This window comes from Schistocerca americana, chromosome 2 (assembly GCF_021461395.2).
Source record: "Schistocerca americana isolate TAMUIC-IGC-003095 chromosome 2, iqSchAmer2.1, whole genome shotgun sequence".
Taxonomy (NCBI): Eukaryota; Metazoa; Arthropoda; class Insecta; order Orthoptera; family Acrididae; genus Schistocerca; species Schistocerca americana.
The window spans coordinates 851,262,085-851,286,923 of NC_060120.1; the positions used below are offsets into that span (position 1 = coordinate 851,262,085).

Consider the following 24,839-nt stretch of genomic DNA (forward strand, 5'->3'; position numbering starts at 1 on the left):
ACATTACGTCATAAAAGAAACAGGACATCACAGGATACCACAGCATCGGAATTTCGTAAACCAAACTAAGACACGTCATTCATCCCAAAGTGCACATTTGTATGTTCAGATTCACAATAAAGTAAGCCTCAAACTGATATTAAGCTTTTCAGTGTGGTTTTCAGGATGCAAATTTTCATAGGGTACCTGTCCTGTATGATTTCATATTTGGTTCTTTATTATAGCATAACGCAATGTGCCAGAAGATGAAAAAGTGTACTCGAAATTCAGCAAACATTTGAAATAGACAGCAGTGTGGGATGAAACAGTTCACTTCAAGTAAATTGACTGCCTCTGCGGAAAAGATTAACGAAAGCCAAATTTCTTTAGCAAACCGAAAAAATAACTTCATTGTTCTGTAAGACGATTAATGCTACTGCCAAAAACTTGAAAGTAAAATAAAATCAGGAAACTGAAACTAATAAAATTTTAATCTTTCATAATTATGTACTTTAATTCACTTGATAGCTCCCGAACACAGAAATCTATTTTGTTTTCATTTGAAGTGAGAGCTCTGAACAAAGAGGAAACAGCAAAATCACTAAACATAAACATGGATCATATGGAGACTACTACCCTCCCCACTACAATTCAGACTGCTCTGCGCATACGTGAATCTGACAACTTGGGTGTGGCAGGAAAATTTTTCAGGGTAGCATGGAGTTGCTTTGTTGCTACTGCCGATACAGCTAACAGCCACACTTCATGTAGCCAGAAGTGTGAAGGTACTGCTCATATAAGACTCAATTGCACACATGCAGGAGACTACTGGCAACTGCCTAAAGGAAGCTAACATTAACAGTTGTGATGTCACGCTGATTAGAAGTAGTTTTTTGTTATGAAGTATTCATAGTCTTTGTCCTAAAGCCTTTGACACATTTTACTGTTGGCTGAGACTTGTGAGTGGACTCTGTTTTGTTGTTGTTAATGGCACATTTCCTTTGGAACTTTAGAGTTTTATTTTGGTTTCTTTCTCTCGTTTATGTTTTATTGATACAGTAGTGGTATACAGTAGAATTCTTTGCTAAAGTATCAGTTCTTACCAGACGAAATTACAAAAATTTAAGTGAAAACTAAAACAATGAAAAATTCCTGGAATTCTAAAAAATTCCCGAGCTTTCCCGGTTTTCTCCTGGACGAAAATTTCAAAAGTTTTTCCCAGATTTCCTGGTCGTCTGGGAGCGTATACGCCCTGCATGGCCAACTAGTGTATTTATAACCATGAAAACAATCAATTATTGATAAAATTATTCAATCCTTCAACCCTTCTGCCTGAGGAAGGAGCCACTGGCTCCAAAACCTTGCCAATCACAGCAGTCATTTGTGTGTGTGCTCTGCCACTGCTTGACAACTAGAGTATTTGGATTCCAAGTTTGTCATTCAACAGTTTGGTGCTTTGGACTGGACTTTACTTTGTTACTTTTCCGTGAACTGGTGATCTCGCAAGCTCAACTATTTGTATTTTGGTTATCACAATTAGAAGTGTTCCATCAAGAGATACATTACAAAGATTACTTTTGTGTTCAATCTTTATTGCTTCAGAACCTAGAAGTGTACATTTACATTATTATTAATAAACTTGTTCTGGTTCATCTACCTGGATGTGAATCTTTTATACTGCAACCAGCACCAGTTAGGCCGGTACTACACTATCATACATATTTGACAAAGCCAATACGCCAAATATTTATCTCAAAGAAATTTGATGGTGTAATAGGGAACTTTTCAAATCTCTCCTGTCTTCAAATAAATATGAACAAAACTAGGGCCTCACCGTAGATTTGATCATAAAAGTCGCTTCTCTTCTGTTCACTGCAATGTGAAATGTTACCACCAGCATTGCTGCAGCCATCTGTCACCAGTAGTGTGTTTGTAAACATGGCTGCAAAGTTTAGTTGGTGTGTACCATAAGCAACAAAATCAATAGGGATATATTGCTTTACAACATAAGGCACCCTGAGTACAAAAATAGATTAAGAAGACTGGAGAGCTACAAAAACATTGCGGAAGCTATTTAGCCATGAGAAACGGCCCAGGTGTATGGCAGATAACACAAAAAAGGTAATTAATGGCCTCCGCTTAAGCTACTCTTATGAGAAGCACAAGTACGTATGAACATACGTATTTCATTTTATTTATGCAAATAATGTTTACATGACACACAAATGTTTTACACAATTTTGTCCACTGCAGGTACTTGAAAGCACACAATAATGTTTATATAACATACAAGTAGTTTAAATTATTATTATTATTATTATTATCTTTCCTTTCTCAGACCTTAGGTCTGGTTCAGAATGAAAGTGACGCGGACCTTGATCAAGCTTCACTTCCTTTTAACTGTACGGTATATGTTACATTGCGTTTAGGAACTTTCGGGTAATTGAACATGTATCAATAATTACGGATTTCTGAAGTTGTATATATAAGTTTGGATGTAGCTGTATTGCATTGATGTACTGGTGGATATTGCGTGGTATGACTCCTGTAGTTGAAAGTATAATTGGTATAATGTCAACTTTATCCTGATGCCACATGTCCTTGACTTCCTCAGCCAGTTGGATGTATTTTTCAATTTTTTCTCCTGTTTTCTTCTGTATATTTGCTGTATTGGGTATGGATATTTCAATTAGTTGTGTTAATTTCTTCTTTTTATTGGTGAGTATGATGTCAGGTTTGTTATGTGGCGTTGTTTTATCTGTTATAATGGTTCTGTTCCAGTATAATTTGTATTCATCATTCTCCAGTACATTTTGTGGTGTATACTTGTATGTAGGAACGTGTTGTTTTAAAAGTTTATGTTGTAAGGCAAGCTGTTGATGTATTATTTTTGCGACGTTGTCATGTCTTCTGGGGTATTCTGTATTTGCTAGTATTGTACATCCGCTTGTGATGTGATCTACTGTTTCTATTTGTTGTTTGCAAAGTCTGCATTTATCTGTTGTGGTATTGGGATCTTTAATAATATGCTTGCTGTAATATCTGGTGTTTATTGTTTGATCCTGTATTGCAATCATGAATCCTTCTGTCTCACTGTATATATTGCCTCTTCTTAGCCATGTGTTGGATGCGTCTTGATCGATGTGTGGCTGTGTTAGATGATACGGGTGCTTGCCACGTAGTGTTTTCTTTTTCCAATTTACTTTCTTTGTGTCTGTTGATGTTATGTGATCTAAAGGGTTGTAGAGGTGGTTATGAAATTGTAGTGGTGTAGCCGATGTATTTATGTGGGTGATTGCTTTGTGTATTTTGCTAGTTTCTGCTCGTTCTAGAAAGAATTTTCTTAAATTGTCTACCTGTCCATAATGTAGGTTTTTTATGTCGATAAATCCCCTTCCTCCTTCCTTTCTGCTTAATGTGAATCTTTCTGTTGCTGAATGTATGTGATGTATTCTATATTTGTGGCATTGTGATCGTGTAAGTGTATTGAGTGCTTCTAGGTCTGTGTTACTCCATTTCACTACTCCAAATGAGTAGGTCAATATTGGTATAGCATAGGTATTTATAGCTTTTGTCTTGTTTCTTGCTGTCAATTCTGTTTTCAGTATTTTTGTTAGTCTTTGTCTATATTTTTCTTTTAGCTCTTCCTTAATATTTCTATCATCTATTCCTATTTTTTGTCTGTATCCTAGATATTTATAGGCATCTGTTTTTTCCATCGCTTCTATGCAGTCGCTGTGGTTATCCAATATGTAATCTTCTTGTTTAGTGTGTTTTCCCTTGACTATGCTATTTTTCTTACATTTGTCTGTTCCAAAAGCCATATTTATATCATTGCTAAATACTTCTGTTATCTTTAGTAATTGGTTGAGTTGTTGATTTGTTGCTGCCAGTAGTTTTAGATCATCCATGTATAGCAAATGTGTGATTTTGTGTGGGTATGTTCCAGTAATATTGTAACCATAATTTGTATTATTTAGCATGTTGGATAGTGGGTTCAGAGCAAGGCAGAACCAGAAAGGACTTAATGAATCTCCTTGGTATATTCCACGCTTAATCTGTATTGGCTGTGATGTGATATTATTTGAATTTGTTTGGATATTAAGTGTGGTTTTCCAGTTTTTCATTACTATGTTTAGGAACTGTATCAATTTAGGATCTACTTTGTATATTTCCAATATTTGTAGTAACCATAAGTGGGGTACACTATCAAAAGCTTTTTGGTAATCGATGTATGCGTAGTGTAGCGACCTTTGTTTAGTTTTAGCTTGATATGTCACCTCTGCATCTATTATCAGTTGCTCTTTACATCCTCGTGCTCCTTTGCAACAGCCTTTTTGTTCTTCATTTATAATTTTGTTCTGTGTTGTATGTGTCACTAGTTTCTGTTTAATGACTGAAGTTAATATTTTGTATATTGTTGGTAGGCATGTTATGGGGCGATATTTAGCTGGGTTCGCTGTGTCTGCTTGATCTTTAGGTTTCAGATAAGTTATTCCATGTGTAAGTGTATCAGGGAATGTGTATGGGTCTGCAATGTAACTGTTAAATAATTTAGTTAGATGTGAATGTGTTGAGGTGAACTTCTTTAACCAGAAATTTGCTATTTTATCATTTCCAGGGGCTTTCCAATTGTGAGTAGAATTAATTGCTTGGGTGACTTCATGTTGCAAAATTGTCACTTCAGGCATTTGTGGTATCATCTTGTATGTGTCTGTTTCTGCTTGTATCCACCGTGCATGCCTGTTATGTTGTACCGGGTTTGACCATATGTTGCTCCAGAAGTGTTCCATGCCTGTTATGTTTGGTGGATTGTTTATTTCAATGTGTGTGTTATCTATTGTCTGGTAAAATTTCTTTTGGTTTGTGTTGAATGTTTGGTTTTGTTTCCTTCTATTTTCACTTCTTTTGTATCTTCTGAGTCGTTTGGCGAATGCTTGTAATTTCTGCTTCTTTTCGTCTAATTGCTCTGTCGCTTCTTGTTGTGAGATTTTACCTAACCTTTTTCGTTTTTTTTCCGAGATTTCATTTCTTATAAATTGTGTTAGCTGTCCGATGTCTTTTCTCAGTTTTTCTATTTTGATCTGTAGCCTGTGTTGCCATGCTGGTTTTGTGGGTTTCTTCTGTGTGTTGGTTGGTTCTGATCTCTGCCTAGTGTGTATATTTAGTGTAGTGAGTGCTCCTATATATACCAGTAGTTGTAACTCTTCCATAGTTGTGTTTTCATTTATTTTGTTGTGTATGATTGTGTTGATAGTTTTTATTGTTGTTTCGACTTGTGGGTTATTTGGTGGTCTATGCAAGAATGGTCTAATGTCTGTATTTGTGTCTTTGTATTCTATATATGTTAGCTGAAATTTTTCTTCTATATCTAATATCTGTGTCACTTTGTGTTCTATTTGTGCTTGTTCTGGTGGCTGCCTTAAGATTTCGTTTTCCTCTGATTGTTTAATTGGTGCGTGTTGTTCTTTGTTTGTTTGCTCTGGGATGTTTGAGTCCATTACTGTATTTTCTTCTTCTTCTGATTGCACATTATTTTGTTCCAGTATTTGTTGTACTTGTTGTTTGATGTTATCTAATTCTGACTGGGGTATCCTGTTATTTTTTATTATTACACGGATCTGATCAGCTAGTCGTTGTTCTGTTAAAAATTTTAATTCTGGGTATCTGGTAATAAATGTTGTGTATACTTGTGATCTGTATCCAGTTGTGTTGGTTCCTAGGTTTGTTGCTTGGTAATAACAGAACATGAGGTGTCGATTAACTTCATCTGACCATCTCATCCTCTGTCTTTGTTTTCCTTCTAGGGTGGTTGCAGGAAGCATATCCTGCAAAACACCTCTATTTGGATTTAAATCATTTTCCAGTTGGCTAGCAGTGTCGTTTCCATTGTGGGCGGGCATAGGGTTCAAGCGTCGTCCCCGACCATGACGGCGCTTGTCCGAGGCTTCATTAGTTCTGTCCTGAACCAACTAATCACACTAAAAGGGGGGTTAGCCCTATTAGTGGTTTGTTCTTTTCGTCGCCTTTTAAGACTGGCAGAACATACCGGATTCAGTGTACTGGCTGTTTATAGTCCACAGGTGTACTGGTTCCACTTTCTGAAGTTCCTGGCCACAGTGACGACAGATTAAATTGTTCTAATTTAGAATGCACAGAAAGTGGCAGTGAATGTGGAACAGCCACATTCGAAGAAATTTTTGAGGTAGGTATATTTGTTTACATTTTACATTACGAAATGTGATTGTCTTGCCAGCACACTTTCCCAGCACAACTATACAATGTTTTAAAGTCTTCTCTGACTGCTCTCTCATGTACTGGATGTCCAGAAACAGCTTGGCAAACTATTGGTTTCATATGCTGTAGGTCCTCAGTGCTTTGAGACTCAAGGTAAGTGCAGTTTCCTACTACTGCAGACACTGTTTCCTGACGAGTGTACACGTGTTTTCTCCTCTTGGTTAACAAGTTATGCAGTGTGAAGGCAGCCGGTGTAATTGTAGTAACTGTTTCTGGAGGTTGATTAATGGTATCAAGAAAAATCCTGAAATGACTGGCAAGAATGCCAAAGCTGCTTTCCACTAGTCTCCTTCCCCGTGACAACCTGAAATTGAAAATCTTTTCTTCCTTAGTGATTCTCTATAAAGGATACAGCTTCATAATGCTGTAACACAGAGGAAAAGCATAATCTGCCAGCACAACCAATGGATTTGTAATTTTGTGTTCCCCCGCTTTCCGCCCTCAGGAATGTCAGGAATGCCATGAATAGATGGGTCAATGAGACACTTCCGTCATTTGCTTTTTGAGAACACTCCAGCATCACCAACATGCCCATTAGTTCCTACATCAACATAAAGAATTTCTAGGTACTATCTACCTGGCAAATAAAATTATACTGTTAAAGGATTTATAACTGAAAAAGTGAGATCCACTAGTTTGTGGACATTTGATGCGAATATGCTTTCCATGCATTGCTCCTATAGTGTTATAACATTTCCACTTTCCTTGAAATCATTTGCAATTTGCTCCCACTCTTCTCTACCTGGCAAATCAAATTATACTGTTAAAGGATTTATAATTGAAAAAGTGAGACATTTGACGCAAATATGCTTTCCATGCATTGCTCCTATAATGTTATAACAATTCCACTTTTCCTCAAAATCATTTGCAATTTGCTCCCACTCTTCTCTGCTTGTGGGTGCCTGTAAATAAAATTTATGTATGTGTAAGATTATGTGTAACTAATGGTGCTTTCACTTCTAAATTTATAGCATGAGGTAGATGCTCAGCACTCGTCTCAAGAAGGGACAAATGTCACCTGTAGTGAGCCACAACCACAGCAACATGAGAGGCCTCCCAAAAAGAGAAGAAAAGTGACAACAGACATTCTTGTGGAGGCCACTAAAACCTTGAAGGCTGTGGCTGATATGAGCAGAAACTAGCCCCAGCCTGCCCGGGAAGATCAGTTCAGTGCCTTTGCCACCCACATCACAGCTGAATTGCAGAAGATGGAAAATGTGGGTGGTAAAGTAATCACAATGAATACTATGCACGGATTAAATCGTTTTCTGATGGACAGGTAGCATATGCTGCAGGTGACAGTTCCACAGTCACAGCCATAGCCATCCACCTCTGGATACATCCAGAAAGCTTTCCAACAGGCTGGTGGTATACAGGAGGAAGATATTCCATAATATATATAAATTTTCTGAGCTCTCCAGTTTTCATAACCTATTTTTGTACTTAGAACGCTTCATGTTGTAAAGCACCTCATCAGCTTCATACATTTCCAGTAATTTTGTAGCTGTTGGGGCACATTATGTATTTATTACTTTGATCTACAATAAAAAAGTGTATTAAACATCTATTTACATTCAGATATTGGTCCTTTAATGCTTTATAAATTGCCTCACACATTTCAGGTATTATTTCAGTCAATGTGTGCTGTGGTATTCGAGTGCTTTACTGTAAGCAAGACTGACTCTCCCCTGTAGCAAGAAATCAGAGTGTTACTGTGAGCCTGTCTTCTGCAGATATAACAATTCTTGAGAGAATATTGTGCTTTGTGATGTGAGGAGACACTTCACTGAGCAAATACTGAAATGTATTCTCATCCATTCTTAAGTAATTTATGTACAACTTGACACCCTCCACTTGCAGTTCAAGTAACAAATTTTGTTGAGTGCTTTTATCATCTCGTCATAAACCCAAAGCTTCACCCCCCCCCCCCCCCTCCCTTCTCTCCCAAGCGTGCACACGGTGCAACAGTGGTACAAGCAACTAAGAAACTGCTGTGCATAATTACAAGTTGTTGTCAGCCATCTTGAACTTTGACAAAAAAATAGACAACAATGTAATACCCCTTTTTAGCGCCAAGTCAAACATCTTTGCGAAAGAAATTTGACAAATATTTGATCATATTTCTTCATCAAAGAAATATGATAGTGTAATACTGGTCTTATAACAGTTATGAGTCACCATATCATGCTGTCAATGTTAACCATCCATCACGAACAGCAGTGTGTAAAGTGATACATTAGAATCAAATCCTGCTGCTGAGTGACAATGAATCATTTTCACTAATGAATTTTGCTTAATAATTGTCTCACATGTTTGTAATGTGAGAGTAAGACACTGCTAATTGGAGAGGTCATGTACCAGCAAGTAACACGTGGAAACCACTACTGGTATGAGAATATGGCTAACCAAAAGGTAAGACTCCATGTCATCTAAGTCAGTTTTCTTTTGAGTAAATATATGAGTCACATAATAACAATTTTTGATAAACAACTACTGCTACATAATTTCTCTAGACTATATATATAATGTGACTTACCAAATGAAAGTGCTGGCAGGTCAACAGACACACAAACAAACACAAACATACACACAAAATTCAAGCTTTCGCAACAAACTGTTGCCTCATCAGGAAAGAGGGAAGGAGAGGGAAAGACGAAAGGATGTGGGTTTTAAGGGAGAGGGTAAGGAGTCATTCCAATATATATATATATATATATATATATATATATATATATATATATATATATATATAAATCACAGTGAACAAGTATGGAAAGTGCCACACAGTAAGGAGAATTGGTCAATAGGCGAAGACAGTCTACAGTTTTTTCAAGTTGGGTGCAGTGAAGCCACCAGATTGAATGGAGATTTTAATAACCTATGACATTGCAGTAGCTGTGCATATTCACTATATGCAGTCATCAAGGAACAGTTGATTTGAAACTTAAAGCTGATCTGGCATTACTAAAGGCAGAATTAGAGCATTAAACAGCTGCACTTGGTAACACAAAGGTTACGAATAGGTAGATAACTGGACTACAGTCAAACCTGTTAAACCAAGCAAGATGTTTAGGAGAGCTCAAGTCTGCTATCTTTAGTCTAGATGTCTCCAACAGCTTCTCTGCTCTGTAGACTGTAGTTAGAAGTGTGAAAACAACCTGAGTAGTTCAGGAACACTTCAACAAGACAGATGCAAAGTACATGTTAAGGACCAAATAGTATTAGTACAGACTCCCTGGGTAGGGAGGAAATAAGTAAATAGTACTTTTAAGCCAAGTGTGTGGCTCAGTGATGTGATACACAATTTAGACACTCTGGGAAAAGAGTTTGGTAAAGATGATCATGTAGTGATTATTGGGGGCACCAGGAAAATTTTGAACTGCAATCTCAATTATATAATTTAGGTTGACATCAAATGCAATGTTGGGAATCCTCCTCACACTAATGTGAATACTGTGTTGCCTCAGCAATATGGGTAAGACTGGAATGACATATCCTGTCAAATGTGTACACATACACACACACACACACACACACACACACACACACACACACACACACACACACCATTGTCTACATCTGAATATTTCTGGTAAGAGATTAGTTGTACAACTAGCTTTCAGAAACATTCAGTGTAATCAGAGCACTGTCTGTCCAATCTCTGATTTCCAATGTTTTTACTTAGTCTTTTTAGAGTAAATTTTTCCAAGTGATGGAGCTACCAGATAAGCATAGGCACAGTTGCAACAATCAGTAGAGAAAAGAAAAGTGGGAGCTTGAGCAGCACATTTGGAATTTTCCATCATAGCACATGACACTTATTAAATCATAAAAATGAGCTCACACATTACTGTACAAAACTGACAACTCTAATGGTATTCTAACAGATGTGTCCCACAGCAGAACACAATATGGAAGATAAAGGTATTGCGGAGGTGCACCTACATGAATGCAAGTTAGTATGACATTACTGTAGGCATAATACGAGCAAAGGGGGTGTGGCTCTACACACAGGAAGTGGCACTTCATTCCATGAAATACCAGGCCATAGATGTACATGGCTACTACACTGAACAGCACTTTGATGGTTGTACTTCAGTAATGGACTTCTATTAAGTGAATCTGCAATGAAGACATTATCGATATTATAACCGTTTTCTGGGGATGAGTGTCCCTCAAAATCACAACTTTTGAGATGGCAAAAGATGTTAGGGCACACTCAGAAGAAGGCAGAAGGTTAATTCCTCTCTGTTAATTCCATCAACAACTAAAACTGAAGATACTGCGAATAGTGTAAATGTACTTTTCAATGCCAACTATCAATTAATTGTTCAGTTTATAGTAGAGAGTGTAGGTATGGTGTACAAACTCATTACCAAGGATTTTTGGATGAGGAAAGCATGACTGCCATACTGGTCCCCAAACTGTTAACAAACGCTATGAAAGAGAATCACGTGCTCATTCCTCAATAACTTTTGTGAATATTTGTGACTACCAGTGATGAGACCAATTTTTTTAAGAACGATCTGGAGATAAAATAGCAACATTCAGAGTGGTACCTGTCAGTCTCCTATTTCACCAAAAATGAATGCTTGAATGAGTACAAAGCAAAAAGCATACTTACCATGTTCTTTGATAGAAAGGTAGTGCGGTCTCTTGTGAACTTGTATCTGGGGGACAAGACGTCACTGGTGCTTTTAACATGCAAGAGCTTAAGAGACAAACAGGGTGTCAATTTCTTCACCAAAGACACTGAATGCTTGTTGCACTACAACACACCCAGCCACAAGTGACTCACCAATATGGCAAGACTGTCTGAAATAATGTGAAGTCATGACTGACCTAAAGATTCCTTTCAGTTTTCCTTAATAAAATGACCACTGAAATAATGCCTCTTTCAGAACTGTATACAATATGAAAGAAATGTTGGTGAGAACTCTACATGCCATTTCAAAAAAGGTCTTCCAGGATACCATTCAAGCTAGGTAACTGCAGAGGCTAAGGTGTGTCAGCACTTAAGGATCCTACTTCGAAGAATTTTAATCATTTGCACTGATTCATTGAATCCCCCCCCCCCCCCTTCCATTTTTTCCAAATTTGGTCACATTTCTTTCTGAGCAGACCTCGCTCTGTAAGACAGTTTCTCATAGAGCTATATGCCACACAGGAATGGAATGACAGCAACACTACAGTGCACTCTTTATTAATTAATCATCCTAAACTGTGGAAGTTCTCTCCTTTAAAACTAGGAGGCAATCTATCAGACATATTTTACCAAAATGTACAGTTCCTTTGATCATTTGAGGTACTCCAGCAGAATGCAGTGGATCCTACTGCTACAAGCTATTGCATTCCACTCTGAGCACAGTATGAAACTAGTACCCATCTACAAAAAAAAGCACTTACATCATATAAACGTCATTAGTGATGGAACAATTATTGAGAATTCCATGGTCTCTTCAAATTTACCATAATAATACAATAACTTTTACCCTGACACCCAAAGAAAGACTTTCGTAGCAGTTTCTCCAGTCTGAGTTCCAGAAAGATGAATGTGCGTTTTAAATGTGATGCAACAAGCATTATTCCATTAAATTTCAAGCTACGTCTTACGCTAACCCAAGATTTTAGGAGTTAATGCACATTAGGAAACCCATAAATTAAAACCAGATGGATGGAAAGAAGCATGAATATGTTTGAGATTCTACATATATGTTGTTGTTTAGACCACAGGTAATGAGGGAAGAGGAAAGAAAAATGATCTAGGTCATTAAACATACACCAAATTCCTTGCTGTTACACTTCATGGCACATTCAGAACAGGATAATCAATTTGCCTTTGGCCATTCATAATGGCTGATAACTCATCAGTAATTATACAATGTAACATTTAAAACTTGATAGTTTGCAAATTACCCCTTATAGTTTCTCTCTTCCTTCATTATCAATGTTTCATTATCACACAAAAGAATATAACAGTGTAAAACAAAGTTGAGGTCAGTAGACGGTCATTCACTGTATACAAGTCAAAGGCACTCACCATTTGCGACTGATTAAAACATACTTTATAACAGTTTCATGAGCATCTGTAGCACCCTCTGTTCATTCTACCAGGCACTGAATAAACCATCAGTAGGTTCCCAGTTATACAACGGTTACATCTAATCAGCATTCACTAACAGTCGGTCAAGAGATTCATGCATTATTTCACTCCTGCAAACTTCAGTGTGAGAACGTTAGTGTACCTAATACACATTATCCTTGTCAGTAGATGGTAGCAGTTGATTAATTCATTGACATCCACACTAAAATGATTTGAAATACAGGGAACTTTTTTCCTTGAATTATACCAATCCCCTTGGTTCAAAATCACCTGTCAATGATGAAGCATCTCTTTTTGTGGAAGTGTGTGAGGCAGTACATTTTACATTAGGTCTATTCAAGTGTACTCGGTACTCACTGAGATGATGTCATGCAGCCTATATTAAGGCAATATGGGCAACCTCTGTTGCATCAACAATGAAACACATGCTACATCTGTTGTAGACTTCTAGTTGCAACAAGATGCAACGAATGGTGTGCTACAAAGCAGCTCTTTCTTCCCAGTATTGCACTCTGCTATCAACTTCCAATTGAATGGTTTATTCTGCTTTGAAGGGTAGACGAGTCAATGATTTCTACATACATCTGATACATACTAATTACAGCATCATGTATAAATTCGATGAACAACACGATGCTTGTGAAACTCATTCTCAGCTGTCACACTCACAGCCCATTCTTGCTCAGAACTGCTTAAAACATGTTGTTTTCACTATCTGGACACTGAGTTAATCCAATGATATCTCTGTATCCCCCACACAGATTTATACCCCTTTCTGAGTAATAACTCAAATGACATATCTTGTTATTCCTTCTTACTTTGAGAATTATTGTTATTGTGCTCTTCCGTCCAAAGACTTGTCTGATACAGCTCTCCATGCTAATTAATCATTTAATCTCCCTCTACAATTTTGATCCCTCATATTTTGCTCCGTCACCAAATCACTATTCCTCGATTGTTTAGAATGTGACCTGTGAACCTAACTTTTCTTTTAGTCAAGTTATGCAATTAAGATCTTTCTTGTCTGATTCCATTATACACATCCTCATTGTTATCCTCTCCACTAATCTGATCTACAGAATTCATCTGTGCTACCAAACTGCCCACATTTCACTTCCATATAAAGCAACATTCCTGACAAATACTTTTATAAGACACATCCTAACATAATAAATTTCAATTGAATGTTGATATCTCTTTTTCAGTAAAGTTTGCTTGTTATTGCCAGTCTGTATTTCACATCATCTTTATTTGTACTGTCACCTGTGACTTTGCAAAATAGCAATAATGTCTTGCTTCTTTATTACCTGAAATACTGATGCTCCAGGAAAGCTACTATTTTAACTCCATGCACAGTAAACTTTAGATCTGGAGGTTCTAATGGAGAATGCACATGGATACACCAATGTTTTTATCAACACATATAGTGAGCTGTCTTCAAGCAGCACTTTTTGATACAAGTAATGTCACTACATACAGCATCTTCTATGACTGCAAATACCATAAGCAATGTACTGTAACAGTCTGTGCTCGTTGCCTATTTAATAGTACTACACTTAATCACATGATCACATTTATAACACAGCTTTGGAAATGACACCATCCTAGGCCATCAGCACCATCACTGGCCCTTGTTAACAACTGTGCCTCAGAGTAAGTTGCGTGAGATGGTACTATCATTTCAATTTGTCTGTCATTGCACTATTTAACCCTAAATTATTATTTTCTGTGGAGTACATTTCTAGTGCCTTTCATGCTTACGAACAGCCACATATTTCTCCTTTATGGTATCTATACCGGTTAACTTTATTCAGTATATGGCCTGTATCTAAATGATCTCTCCTGTTATTGCAAGAACCAGATTCCTATTCATCCTGAGACCATATAAGTGACTGAACCTGAACTAAGAGATTTATGGTTTGTTTAAGAATTTATAACTGAGGTGGTAATTCTGTTTTGCATGTAATACGGGGGCCGTTCAGAAAGTAACCTCCGGTTGATTTAAAAAAATACACCAAGTTAAACAAAAATATTTTAATATATACATCTTACAACTACATCTTTGCACTATTTTTCTACATAGTCTCCATAGCGATTGAGGCACTTATCGTATCTCTTCACAAGCTTTGAAATTGCTTCTGCATAAAAATCACCCGCTTGTGCCTGGAGCCAGCCTGTGACCGCATCTTTGAGCTCGTCGTCGTCATCAAACCGCTGTGACCCGAGCCATTTCTTCAAATGCATGAAGAGGTGATAATCACTTGGCGCCAGGTCTGGGCTGTAAGGTGGATGGTTGATAACGTCCCACTTGAAGGACTCAAGAAGGGCCGTTGTTCTGCGAGCAGAGTGAGGACGGGCGTTACCGTGCAAAAAAACGATACCGGAAGTCAGCATACCACGGCGTTTGTTCTGTATAGCCCGTCGTAACTTTTTTATTGTTTCACAGTACACGTCTTGATTAATGGTCGTACCACGTTCCATGAATTCAACCAACAACACCCCTTTGGCATCCCAAAACACCGTTGCCATCAGTTTTCTGGCAGAAAAATCTTGCGAGGCTTTTCTTGTGCCCACATCTTTGATTGTTCTTTTGTCTCAGGGTTCACGTACTTAATCCAGGTTTTGTCACCGGTCACGATTCTGTTTAACAATGGTTCTCCTTCGTCCTCATAACGTGACAGAAAGTCTAATGCAGAGGCCATTCTTTGAGTTTTGTGGTGGTCGGTAAGAATTTTGGGCACCCATCGTGCACAGAACTTACGGTAACCCAATCTTGCTGTCACTATCTCGTACAAGAGTGTCTTAGAAATCTGTGGAAAACCAGTAGACAACTCCGACATTGAGAAACGTCGATTTTCACAAACTTTTGCATCAACTGTCTGAACGAGTTCGTCAGTCACCAATGATGGTCTACCACTCCTCTCTTCATCATGAACGTTTTCTCATCCACTTTTAAATAAACGTACCCATTCACGGACAACTCCTTCACTCGTAACTCTTGGTCCGTACACGGCACAAAGCCCACAATGAATAGTTGCTGCAGAATATCCTTTGGCTGTAAAAAACCTTATGACAGCACGCACTTCACATTTGGCGGGGTTTTCTATTGCAGCACACATTTCAAACTGGCACAAAAACTAAACTAGCGCAAGTACGACGTTCACTCGACCACGGCTTGATGCCGACTGACCTGTTGAGTGCGTGAACGCACAGATGGCGTCGCTACTCCCCCCACAACCCGCACTGTGACCAATCGGAGGTTACTTTCTGAACCGCCCTCGTATTATGATGATACATTTAATACCCTTCTTCTGTTCATCTACCCTGGGCTTCAAACCACAAGTAAGGTATTATTGTTATTGCAACCATATCTACTGCTATAGTACTCCCAGCACTTGTCACCCCTTTAATGCATACTTGTTTTCCAGTACCAGAGATGTTATTTCATGAAATGTGCACACAAGTAGTGTTTTCTGGCTCAAACAGTTGACTGCCTGGCACAGTCTTCAAGAACTGTATGCTGAATCACAAGTCTTGTTTGAAATGAAATGTGAGTCTCTATGTATGAGGTGTCCTGTATCTTTAATACTCCTTAATTACACTGTCTGAGACTTCTGTGTCAACAACACAACACTAGTCTTATTTCACTTTGTGATTATATTCCAGGCATTGCTTCATGACATCCAATATCCCCAGCTGGTTTAGACAGGTGTGTCACTAATGTTTCTTGCTACTCTCCTCTGTTGATAGTATGGCCTCTCTCAAGTAAAACGTGCCACAATCACATCAAATTTGGTCTGGTTTGTATCTCGTTTTTGGAAGCCAAAATCACTGTTAACATTACAAAACAATGAACTCATCTATCAATTGTGCAACCACAGATATTCACATAGTCCAAGTAACTTAAATCATTATAATCCAATTGAGCACTAGCATCTAAAAGCCCCTTAGACATTAACCATCAGCTTCTGCTTTGTCAGAGATGTTGCATACCAATAGTTTTGGATGAAAAAAGGAGCTGCTAGACAAATCCTAAACTGTACAATAAACATTATCAACCTGGGGCCTAGACAAGACCACAGATCATTTATAATATATCCCCAACTGCACTTTTTCCACTGTGTCACATGCTGTCAACGTAACATATTTTTGCTCACTCCATGGTAGAAGTGTGGTGCCTTAATGTTCGAACTGATCTGTACAGCCATACCAAGTGAAAACAGTGACATATAAGCTGTCAGTAAGTTGTTAGTGACAAACTAGTGACATTTCAAGTTATTATAGTATAAAAGAATATGAACGTAGCATGTGTCTAATGCGACCACTACTCACAACTGTAATGCCAAGCAAAACAAATTGTTCCTGTTGGCAGGAGAGTACCAGAAACTAAATATGCAATTTAGATGAATTTTATTGCTGAGGATGATTGGTGCATAAAATCTAAAGAGATGAGCAGTTTGTTATTCAAATGTAGAAAATTGGAAGAATGAATATAAGCATACAAAGGATGATAAATCACACACACATTACCAGTAGAAACAAATGTTGTTAAAATACAGAGATAAGAATGAATACCAACTGCTGTGTCCTAAATCAATAATCTGAATCCCATATTCGTAACTAGATTTGCATCACAATTCATTCCTTCCACCACTCCTTTCTGTTATAGTTTTCAGCAATGCAGTTCTGTTGACATATAATTGTCTTTACTTCCTACTTTCAACAAAAAAAGTGTTAACATGAACAGGGAAATAACTGTTTACAGCAAGATAGCTGTTCAACAATGATTTGGAGTGAGAGCTGTTTTAAAAAAAACTGTACATTCAAAACTTACCCCATTTGGCCTGTACTTTTTCATTTCAGTTAGGAAAGATATTTTCTCAGCCTCTGTTTTGTCTCCAAATGAAAATGAAGGATGATAATGAAATGTGTCCCAATTAATTTCCTTTATTCTCTTCATACTCTCTGTTGATGCACCAGGACGTGAACGAAGATACTGCTTGTACGCGTTACTGCACACCCGCTTCATGTTAGACTGAGAGAAGAAAAGTAGTATCAAACCAAGTACCTCGAATATATATGTATATTATAGAGGGAAACATTCCACATGGGAAAAATATATCTAAAAACAAAGATGATGTGACTTACCAAACGAAAGCGCTGGCACGTCGATAGACACAAAATGGTTCAAATGGCTCTGAGCACTATGGGACTCAACTGCTGAGGTCATTAGTCCCCTAGAACTTAGAACTAGTTAAACCTAACTAACCTAAGGACATCACAAACATCCATGCCCGAGGCAGGATTCGAACCTGCGACCGTAGCGGTCTTGCGGTTCCAGACTGCAGCGCCTTTAACCGCACGGCCACTTCGGCCGGCCGATAGACACACAAACAAACACAAACATACACACAAAATTCTAGCTTTCGCAACCAATGGTTGCTTCGTCAGGAAAGAGGGAAGGAGAGGGAAAGACGAAAGGATGATATGTCTGCTTGTGTCTGTATATGTGTGGATGGATATGTGTGTGTGTGTGTGTGTGTGTGTGTGTGTGTGTGTGAGTGTATACCCGTCCTTTTCCCCCCCTAAGGTAAGTCTTTCCGCTCCCGGGATTGGAATGACTCCTTACCCTCTCCCTTAAAACCCACTTCCTTTCGTCTTTCCCTCTCCTTCCCTCTTTCCTGATGAGGCAACAGTTTGTTGCGAAAGCTTGAATTTTGTGTGTATGTTTGTGTTTGTTTGTGTGTCTATCGACCTGCCAGCGCTTTCGTTCGGTAAGTCACCTCATCTGTGTGTGTGTGTGTGTGTGTGTGTTTATATATATATATATATATATATATATATATATATATATATATAAACACGCAAAAACATCTACATGTTACTTAAAATGTGCAAACAGCAATCTCATTACATCTATTTATTAAAAGAAATATTCACTTGAGTAGCCAATAAAATTACAGACAGAATATCCACTCAGTACTTACCCCAGGTGGTGAAATTCCAATACTGCCCATAGACACACATAAAAGTACAAGACACTGCGCTAGCTTTGGGAACTAGTAGTTCTTTCCTCAGGAAATAAACAGGGGTAGGTAGAGACCCACATATGAGAGGAAACAAAGACTGAAGAGGAGGTGTCTGAGAGAATTAAATCGAGGTACCATCTTACCCCATTACAGAACTTTGCTATGTACAATACCGCAAAATGCTGACGATACAAACAGATACATTAAAATCAAGCTATGTGGCTAGAGGGTAAGTGCTGTAACCCTATACAGTTAGCACACGTAATTAAATAGCATGCTCCTCCATGGCCAGCCTAAAGAGGCCACCTCACTCAACACAGACTGCGCAGCAAGTGCTGTACCGTGTGCAAACAGCTGTATACAAGCCAGCATGCCAGGCCCTCAGCCACTCTAATGTTTTCATGTGTAAGAGACACTTCACTGTTAGACCGTGCATTAATGCAACCAATGATTTTGTGTGTTTCTTATTGTTACAATGTCCTACAGTGTGTCAGTATTTTTCTTTATATGGAAGCAAATTAAAAATTAATTGGTGCGAATTCTAATATTGTGTTTGCAACATTAAAATTTTTAGTGAGGAGTATGGGATTCTATTCTACGTGTTTCGTTTCTCGGTTCAATATGGCCAACAAGTCAGAGGAAAACATTTTTCAATATGTTGAACAGCAGCAAGCTCTCACCAGAGAGCAGCAGGCTCCATCCATGGCTTCATTGACATGCCATGGTTCACAGGTGTTGATGTGTCCCCACCGTTTCCTCCACATGATGATAATATGGAGGATTGGGATGCGTATGAAAAATGCCTTCAGCAACATTTCCAAGCTTTTGGTGTCATGTACCTCAACGTGTGTAAGGCTTTCTTTCTGTCATGGATTTTTCCTCTTGTTTATCATCTTTTGTGTCAGCTATCTTTTCAGCAGCAACCTGTTAGTCTCTCTTTTGATGAAATGTGACAGTACAGGTACTCCATAATTATCATCGCAAACACACTAATGTTATTGCAGCTCCTATTGAGTTCTACCATTGTTTACAGTCGTACAGAGCTTGGGCAGTGGAACTTCATGTGTTCAGCTGTCATTGGCAGTTTGTTACTGAGGCTCACAAGGACTCACAAGCTTATTCAATGGTTTGTGATGCTATAATACACTCAGTCCCCGATACGTTAAGTCCATAGATGCACTTTACAATGCGAAAATCCCTCTCTCACAGACATTCTGGACACTGCTCATTCTCATAAAGTAACTAGGGAAGCAGGAATAAGATAGAAGCTTGGTGTGAAGTAGCTGCTGTACCATGTTCTCCTCAGCTGCTGTCTTTTAGCTTATGGAAGGAATATGGTGTCATGGCTGTGCAATCACAGTCTCCACATTGCATGAGGCAGTGCCGTGCTAAACAGCAGCAGCAGCCAGCTTCACAACAGCAGTCATGTGCTCCTCTCCCATTGTGCCTGTATTGTTTTGTTCAACATGAGCGGGCCATGTGCCCACAGCGACAGGTGTTGTGCAATCATTGTAAAAAAATAAATGACATATTGTGTCAGTGTGCAATTCTATATCTTATTCATCACACATTAACCTGGATGTGAACAGCATTTCTCAAGTCACAGTAGCCCTAAACAAATACATGTTATGGGCAAGATGTTAAACATGTAAGTAGACACAGGTGCAGCAGTGACTTTGTTAAATTCTCAAACCCACGTGGATCTCAGGACACTGGCGTTGTCTCCTGTCTCTCATTGGTGGCCGAGTTACAACAGATACACATACTGACAGTTTTCTACTCCCCTAGTGTATAAAGCAGTTGTTCGGCCTTTGACCTTGCTCATGAAAGGTGATGCCAACACTGGAAACTTATTTGGGTTACACATCTTCAAGATTTTTATATTATTTCTGATTAACTGCATCTGGTATCGGATCAAGTTCCATATCAACAACTGGACATACTACACTAGAAATTTTCCCTACCGTTTTCGGACAGATTAGTGTGCTTCTAATTTCAATGCTCACATCACAATAAATCCAATGGTGCAGGAGCAAGTCAAAGCAGAACTCTATCAACGTATGTCCTTGGGTGTTGTCACATCTGTCTCCTCTAGCAAATGGTCTACTCTGCTGGTAATTGTTACAAAAATCAAACGACTACCTTAGGCTCTGTGGTGGTTTTAAAAAGTCTGTCAATTTACAATATATTATTGACATCTATCCCATACCTTATCAAGATGAACTCTTAGCTCTGCTTTCTGGAAGCCAATATTTTTTCCCGAAACAGACTTGTCTGAAGCCTACCTGCAACTGCCTCTGGATGGTGATTCCAAACATAATTAATCCCCCCTTTGGGTTATACCAGTACCAGTGCCTGCCATTCAACACAGCTAGCATCCCTGCTATTTTCCAAAGATTTTTGGAGCAACTCATGGCCTCTGCGCTGGCGTCCATTAACTACTTGGATGATACTGTGGTCTCCAGTTCCTATATAGGTGAACACTTGCAGAATCGTCTTGCCTTCTTCACGGTGCTGCAGGCCCCCAGTTTGAAATATAACTTGGACAAATTGCGATTTTTTCAAGTATCGACTATCTTGGTTTCAAAGTCTCGCATGCTGGGTTCAAGCCTTTATGCCAACACGTCAATGCCACTGCAGCTTTTCCGTGTCCTACTGATGTCAAAGAGTTGCAGCCTACTGGGAAAGATTGCATATTACCATAAATTTCTTCCTAACTACAATGGCTCACCCCCTTCCTTCTCTCTTACATAAATGTGTTACTTTTCACTGCTTGCCCACCTGCAAGCATGCTTTTACCCTGATGAAGTCAAAATTCACTCAATACGTTGCTTAGCTATCATCCAAACAGGCCAACATTTTGTTTTGGTCACGGACGCCTTGTAGTACGGTCTTGGGGATGTTCTCGCACACAAATACATGGACAGTTCTGAACGTCCTATTACGTACGCTTCCAAAATCCTGAATCAGACGTAACAGCACACTCAAAAATTTTGATGTTTTCTTCTACAGTTCTAAATTTCATAAGATTACTAATAATAAACCTCTGGTTGCTCTTTTCCATCCCCCGGCATCTCTTCCGGACAAAATGACCCTCTGCCTGCAATGCATGGCTCTGTTTTTGTCGTGCTACAACTATAAGAGTCACTTCTGCCCCACAGCACGACACATTAATGCAGATGCTCTTTCTCGGTTGCCGACTGGCCCCAATCCTGCATTTGATTAAGATGAACTGTTGTGTATCCATTTAGCCATCTAAGCCCAAAACACTGTGGATGGTTTTCACATTAGCCATCATAGCCAATCCTGTCTTGTATCGGGTTGTTCAATTTGTCTACCACCTGGCTATCAAACCACCAGCCGAGCATCGGATCCTCTGTGTAATTATTATGCTCTCCACCAATGCTTCTCAGTTCTTGATGGCGTGTTATTGTTGGCTACTGAAGAGTCGACACCCAGGATAGTGAACTAGTCTGCGTTGTGATGCACTGTCATGCGCTTTCTCTATCTGGACCATTGGGGTATTTCTAGTATAAATCTGCCAGCACACCAACACTTGTTTTGACCAGGTACTGAAAATGGAATCAAATGACTACCTTAGGCTCTGTGGTGGTTTTAAAAAGTCTGTCAATTTACAATATATTATTGACATCTATCCCATACCTTATCAAGATGAACTCTTAGCACTGCTTTCTGGAAGCCAATATTTTTTTCCCAAAACAGCCACTTCCACCTCGCAGCCTCTTTTGCAGCTGCTGCCTCCGTTGCTGAGTGCCTGCCCGTTTGTGGACATGGATATGGCATCTCCATCACAAATGCTTCCTTATGGTTTCTCATGGGGAGTGGGTGCTGTGCATGTTCATGTACACGTGTCAGTTGATTTGGTCTCCCTGCAGTGTACCATCCATCAGGCGCCACTATGGGCCCCTCTTTCCCTGTAGCCTGCCCCCAGCACCCCTGGGAGCAAATTCATGCTGTTTTTGTAAGCCCCCCACCTTAACTCCTTTTGAATTCTTGTAGGTGAGCTTTTTCAAAATTTCCTTATGTGGTTTGTTGCCTGTCCACTTCCACGGTGGCCACGGTCACAGACCTCGCAAAGATTTGTGACAGACAACAGCCCACAATTTGTGTCTCAGGATTCTGAAGATTTCTGTAGAAAGGGTGGCATTTCACCCTCAGTCAAATGGTGAGGTGGAGCGGCTGGTCCGTACTTTCAAAATTCAGATGAAAACATATGTCATGCACTCTTCTCCTGAGGAAACCCCCAAAAGGTTCTCGAGTTCCTATAGGTTCACTCCAGTTGGCAACTGTAGCCCAACAGCACTGCTTCATGGCTGCCAGCCCCGTACATTGGTTCATCTACTCCACGCGATTCCTGGCCACTCACCGGAGCCGCACTTGCAGTGTTTCCATCCAGGCTCTGCCGTCTGGGCGCTAGGGTTTAGCTAGTGCTCTAAGTGTATACCAGCAGTCGTTCAACATTACAGAGGCCAGCCTCTGTGTCATGATCATCTCCAGTGTCTTGATGTCCTGAAAATATGACCAGCTCCTCCTACGCGTGACCAAGTGCACACAGGAGATCCCATGCCTCCGCAGCGAACTCTGCCTTTCGTGCCCCTGCAGCATGGTCCACACCCCCTTCGGCCCCTCTGCCATCTTTCTGAGTGTCACCACCACCGGGCAGAGTCATTGGCAATGGGCCACTTCCACCTCGCAGCCTCTTTCGCAGCTGCTGCCTCCGTTGCTGAGTGCCTGCCCATTTGTGGACATGGATATGGCATCTCCATCACAAATGCTTCCTTACGGTGGCTCATGGGGAGTGGGTGCTGTGCATGTTCATTTACAAGCCATTTCAAACCGTATTCTCCTGTGACGACACGACAACTGCTCCATCAGTCATCCCCTTTTGATGAAGACATGGACATTTCCACAGTGAACAGTTTCCCCCTCCCCGGGGGAAGGAGTGTAACAACCCTACAAAGTGAGCGCACATATTTAAAGAGCGTGTGCCTCCACGGCCAACCTTTTAGAGGCTGTCTCACTCAGCGCAGACACCACAGCAAGCATTTTTCCAGGTGCAAAGAGTGGTATATAAGCTGGTGCAGTGAACCCCAGCTGCTCTAATGTTTTCATCACTAAGGAACACTTGACTGTGCATTAATGTAAACCACGATTCACGTGCTTGTTCATATCACAACATGCTTCAGGTTTTCTGTATTCTCCTTTGTATGGAAGCGAATTTAAAGTTGGTCGGTGGGAACTCTGACATTGTGTTGAGCAATGTTACAATAATAAGAAGCTTTATGCAGTTATGCAGTATATTGTGAAAGTTACAATAATAAGAAGCTTTCTACAGTTACGCAGTATATTGTGAAGGTATCATCAGTGCAGATATTATATCTCTGCAATGAGAAAATAAAAATATTAGCGAATTACCACATATGTGCACAATATCTGACATCATATTTCTTGTTGTTGTCGTCAAGTTATACCAGATTTCTGTTGATATATGAACATACAGAACTTTCACCAACCTGTGTTCCAATACGATTATGTGTAAGGCACATACAGTAAATAACTACAGACGTGAATTAATAATTTAATCATTGTAGACTGAAGACACATTCAGTTGTGATGTGATGTGAAATGTGCTTATTTCTCCAACGTAGGTTACAGCTCTTTATTTTAGACTTTTAACTAAATGCTCACATTTATGTTTTGTACTTACAAACACCATGAAACTTATATTACCGAATGTAAACTATAAAACTAAATTATTATTGAAGCTCCCTCATACATTAAAATGGTGTGCCAGTACAGGTCTCGAACCTGGGCTCTCTGCTTTTAGTGGGCAAGTGCTCCGCGACTGAACTATACATGCCTAGTTCTTTATCAGCCCTCACAGTTTTACTTCCACCAGAGCCTCCTTTCATTTTGTAAATTATTATTAGTTGAAATACAGAAATTAGTTGAGTAAGTCATTTAATGGCCTCACCAGATCAACTGAATTTTCATGCCAGCTAAGTAAATTGGTTTGCTCTTCCTCCAAAAGATCTTGCGGAATGCGTCCAATGTGAACATCTTCCTGAAGTGGCTTTCCAAGAAAGAGATGAAGGTCCATTAAATACGCATATTCATCTGCAGCAACCAAGGAGTAAGCTGTTCCACTGCGACCAGCTCTTGCACAACGTCCTGTTAGTAACATAAGTATTTATTATTATTATTATTATTTTGCAGATAAGACTAACAAAATAACTGTAAATGATTAGTTGTTAATTAAGACATTCATTCATACATATACAGCAACACTGCATTTTTACGATCCGGCATTTTGCTTTCATTTTCGTCGGTTCCAACATAAGTCCTATTCTCTGAATACAATGCTTTCCCATTTTTAACTACTCCATGTTACAACATTTCCCACATTTGAA

At 39.2% G+C, this 24,839-nt stretch overlaps 1 protein-coding gene across 1 annotated transcript in view; it reads right to left on the bottom strand.

The window, feature by feature from the left end:
• LOC124595646 (ATP-dependent RNA helicase DDX54) overlaps positions 1-24,839 on the bottom strand; it is a 132,896-nt gene that overhangs the window by 30,483 nt on the left and 77,574 nt on the right. Inside the window, exons 8-9 of the mRNA XM_047134480.1 lie at positions 24,404-24,600; positions 17,214-17,414 (exon numbers count right to left, since the gene is read on the bottom strand). Of these exons, the coding sequence (XP_046990436.1) occupies positions 17,214-17,414; positions 24,404-24,600 (398 nt within the window). The remainder of the gene's footprint in view (positions 1-17,213; positions 17,415-24,403; positions 24,601-24,839) is intronic.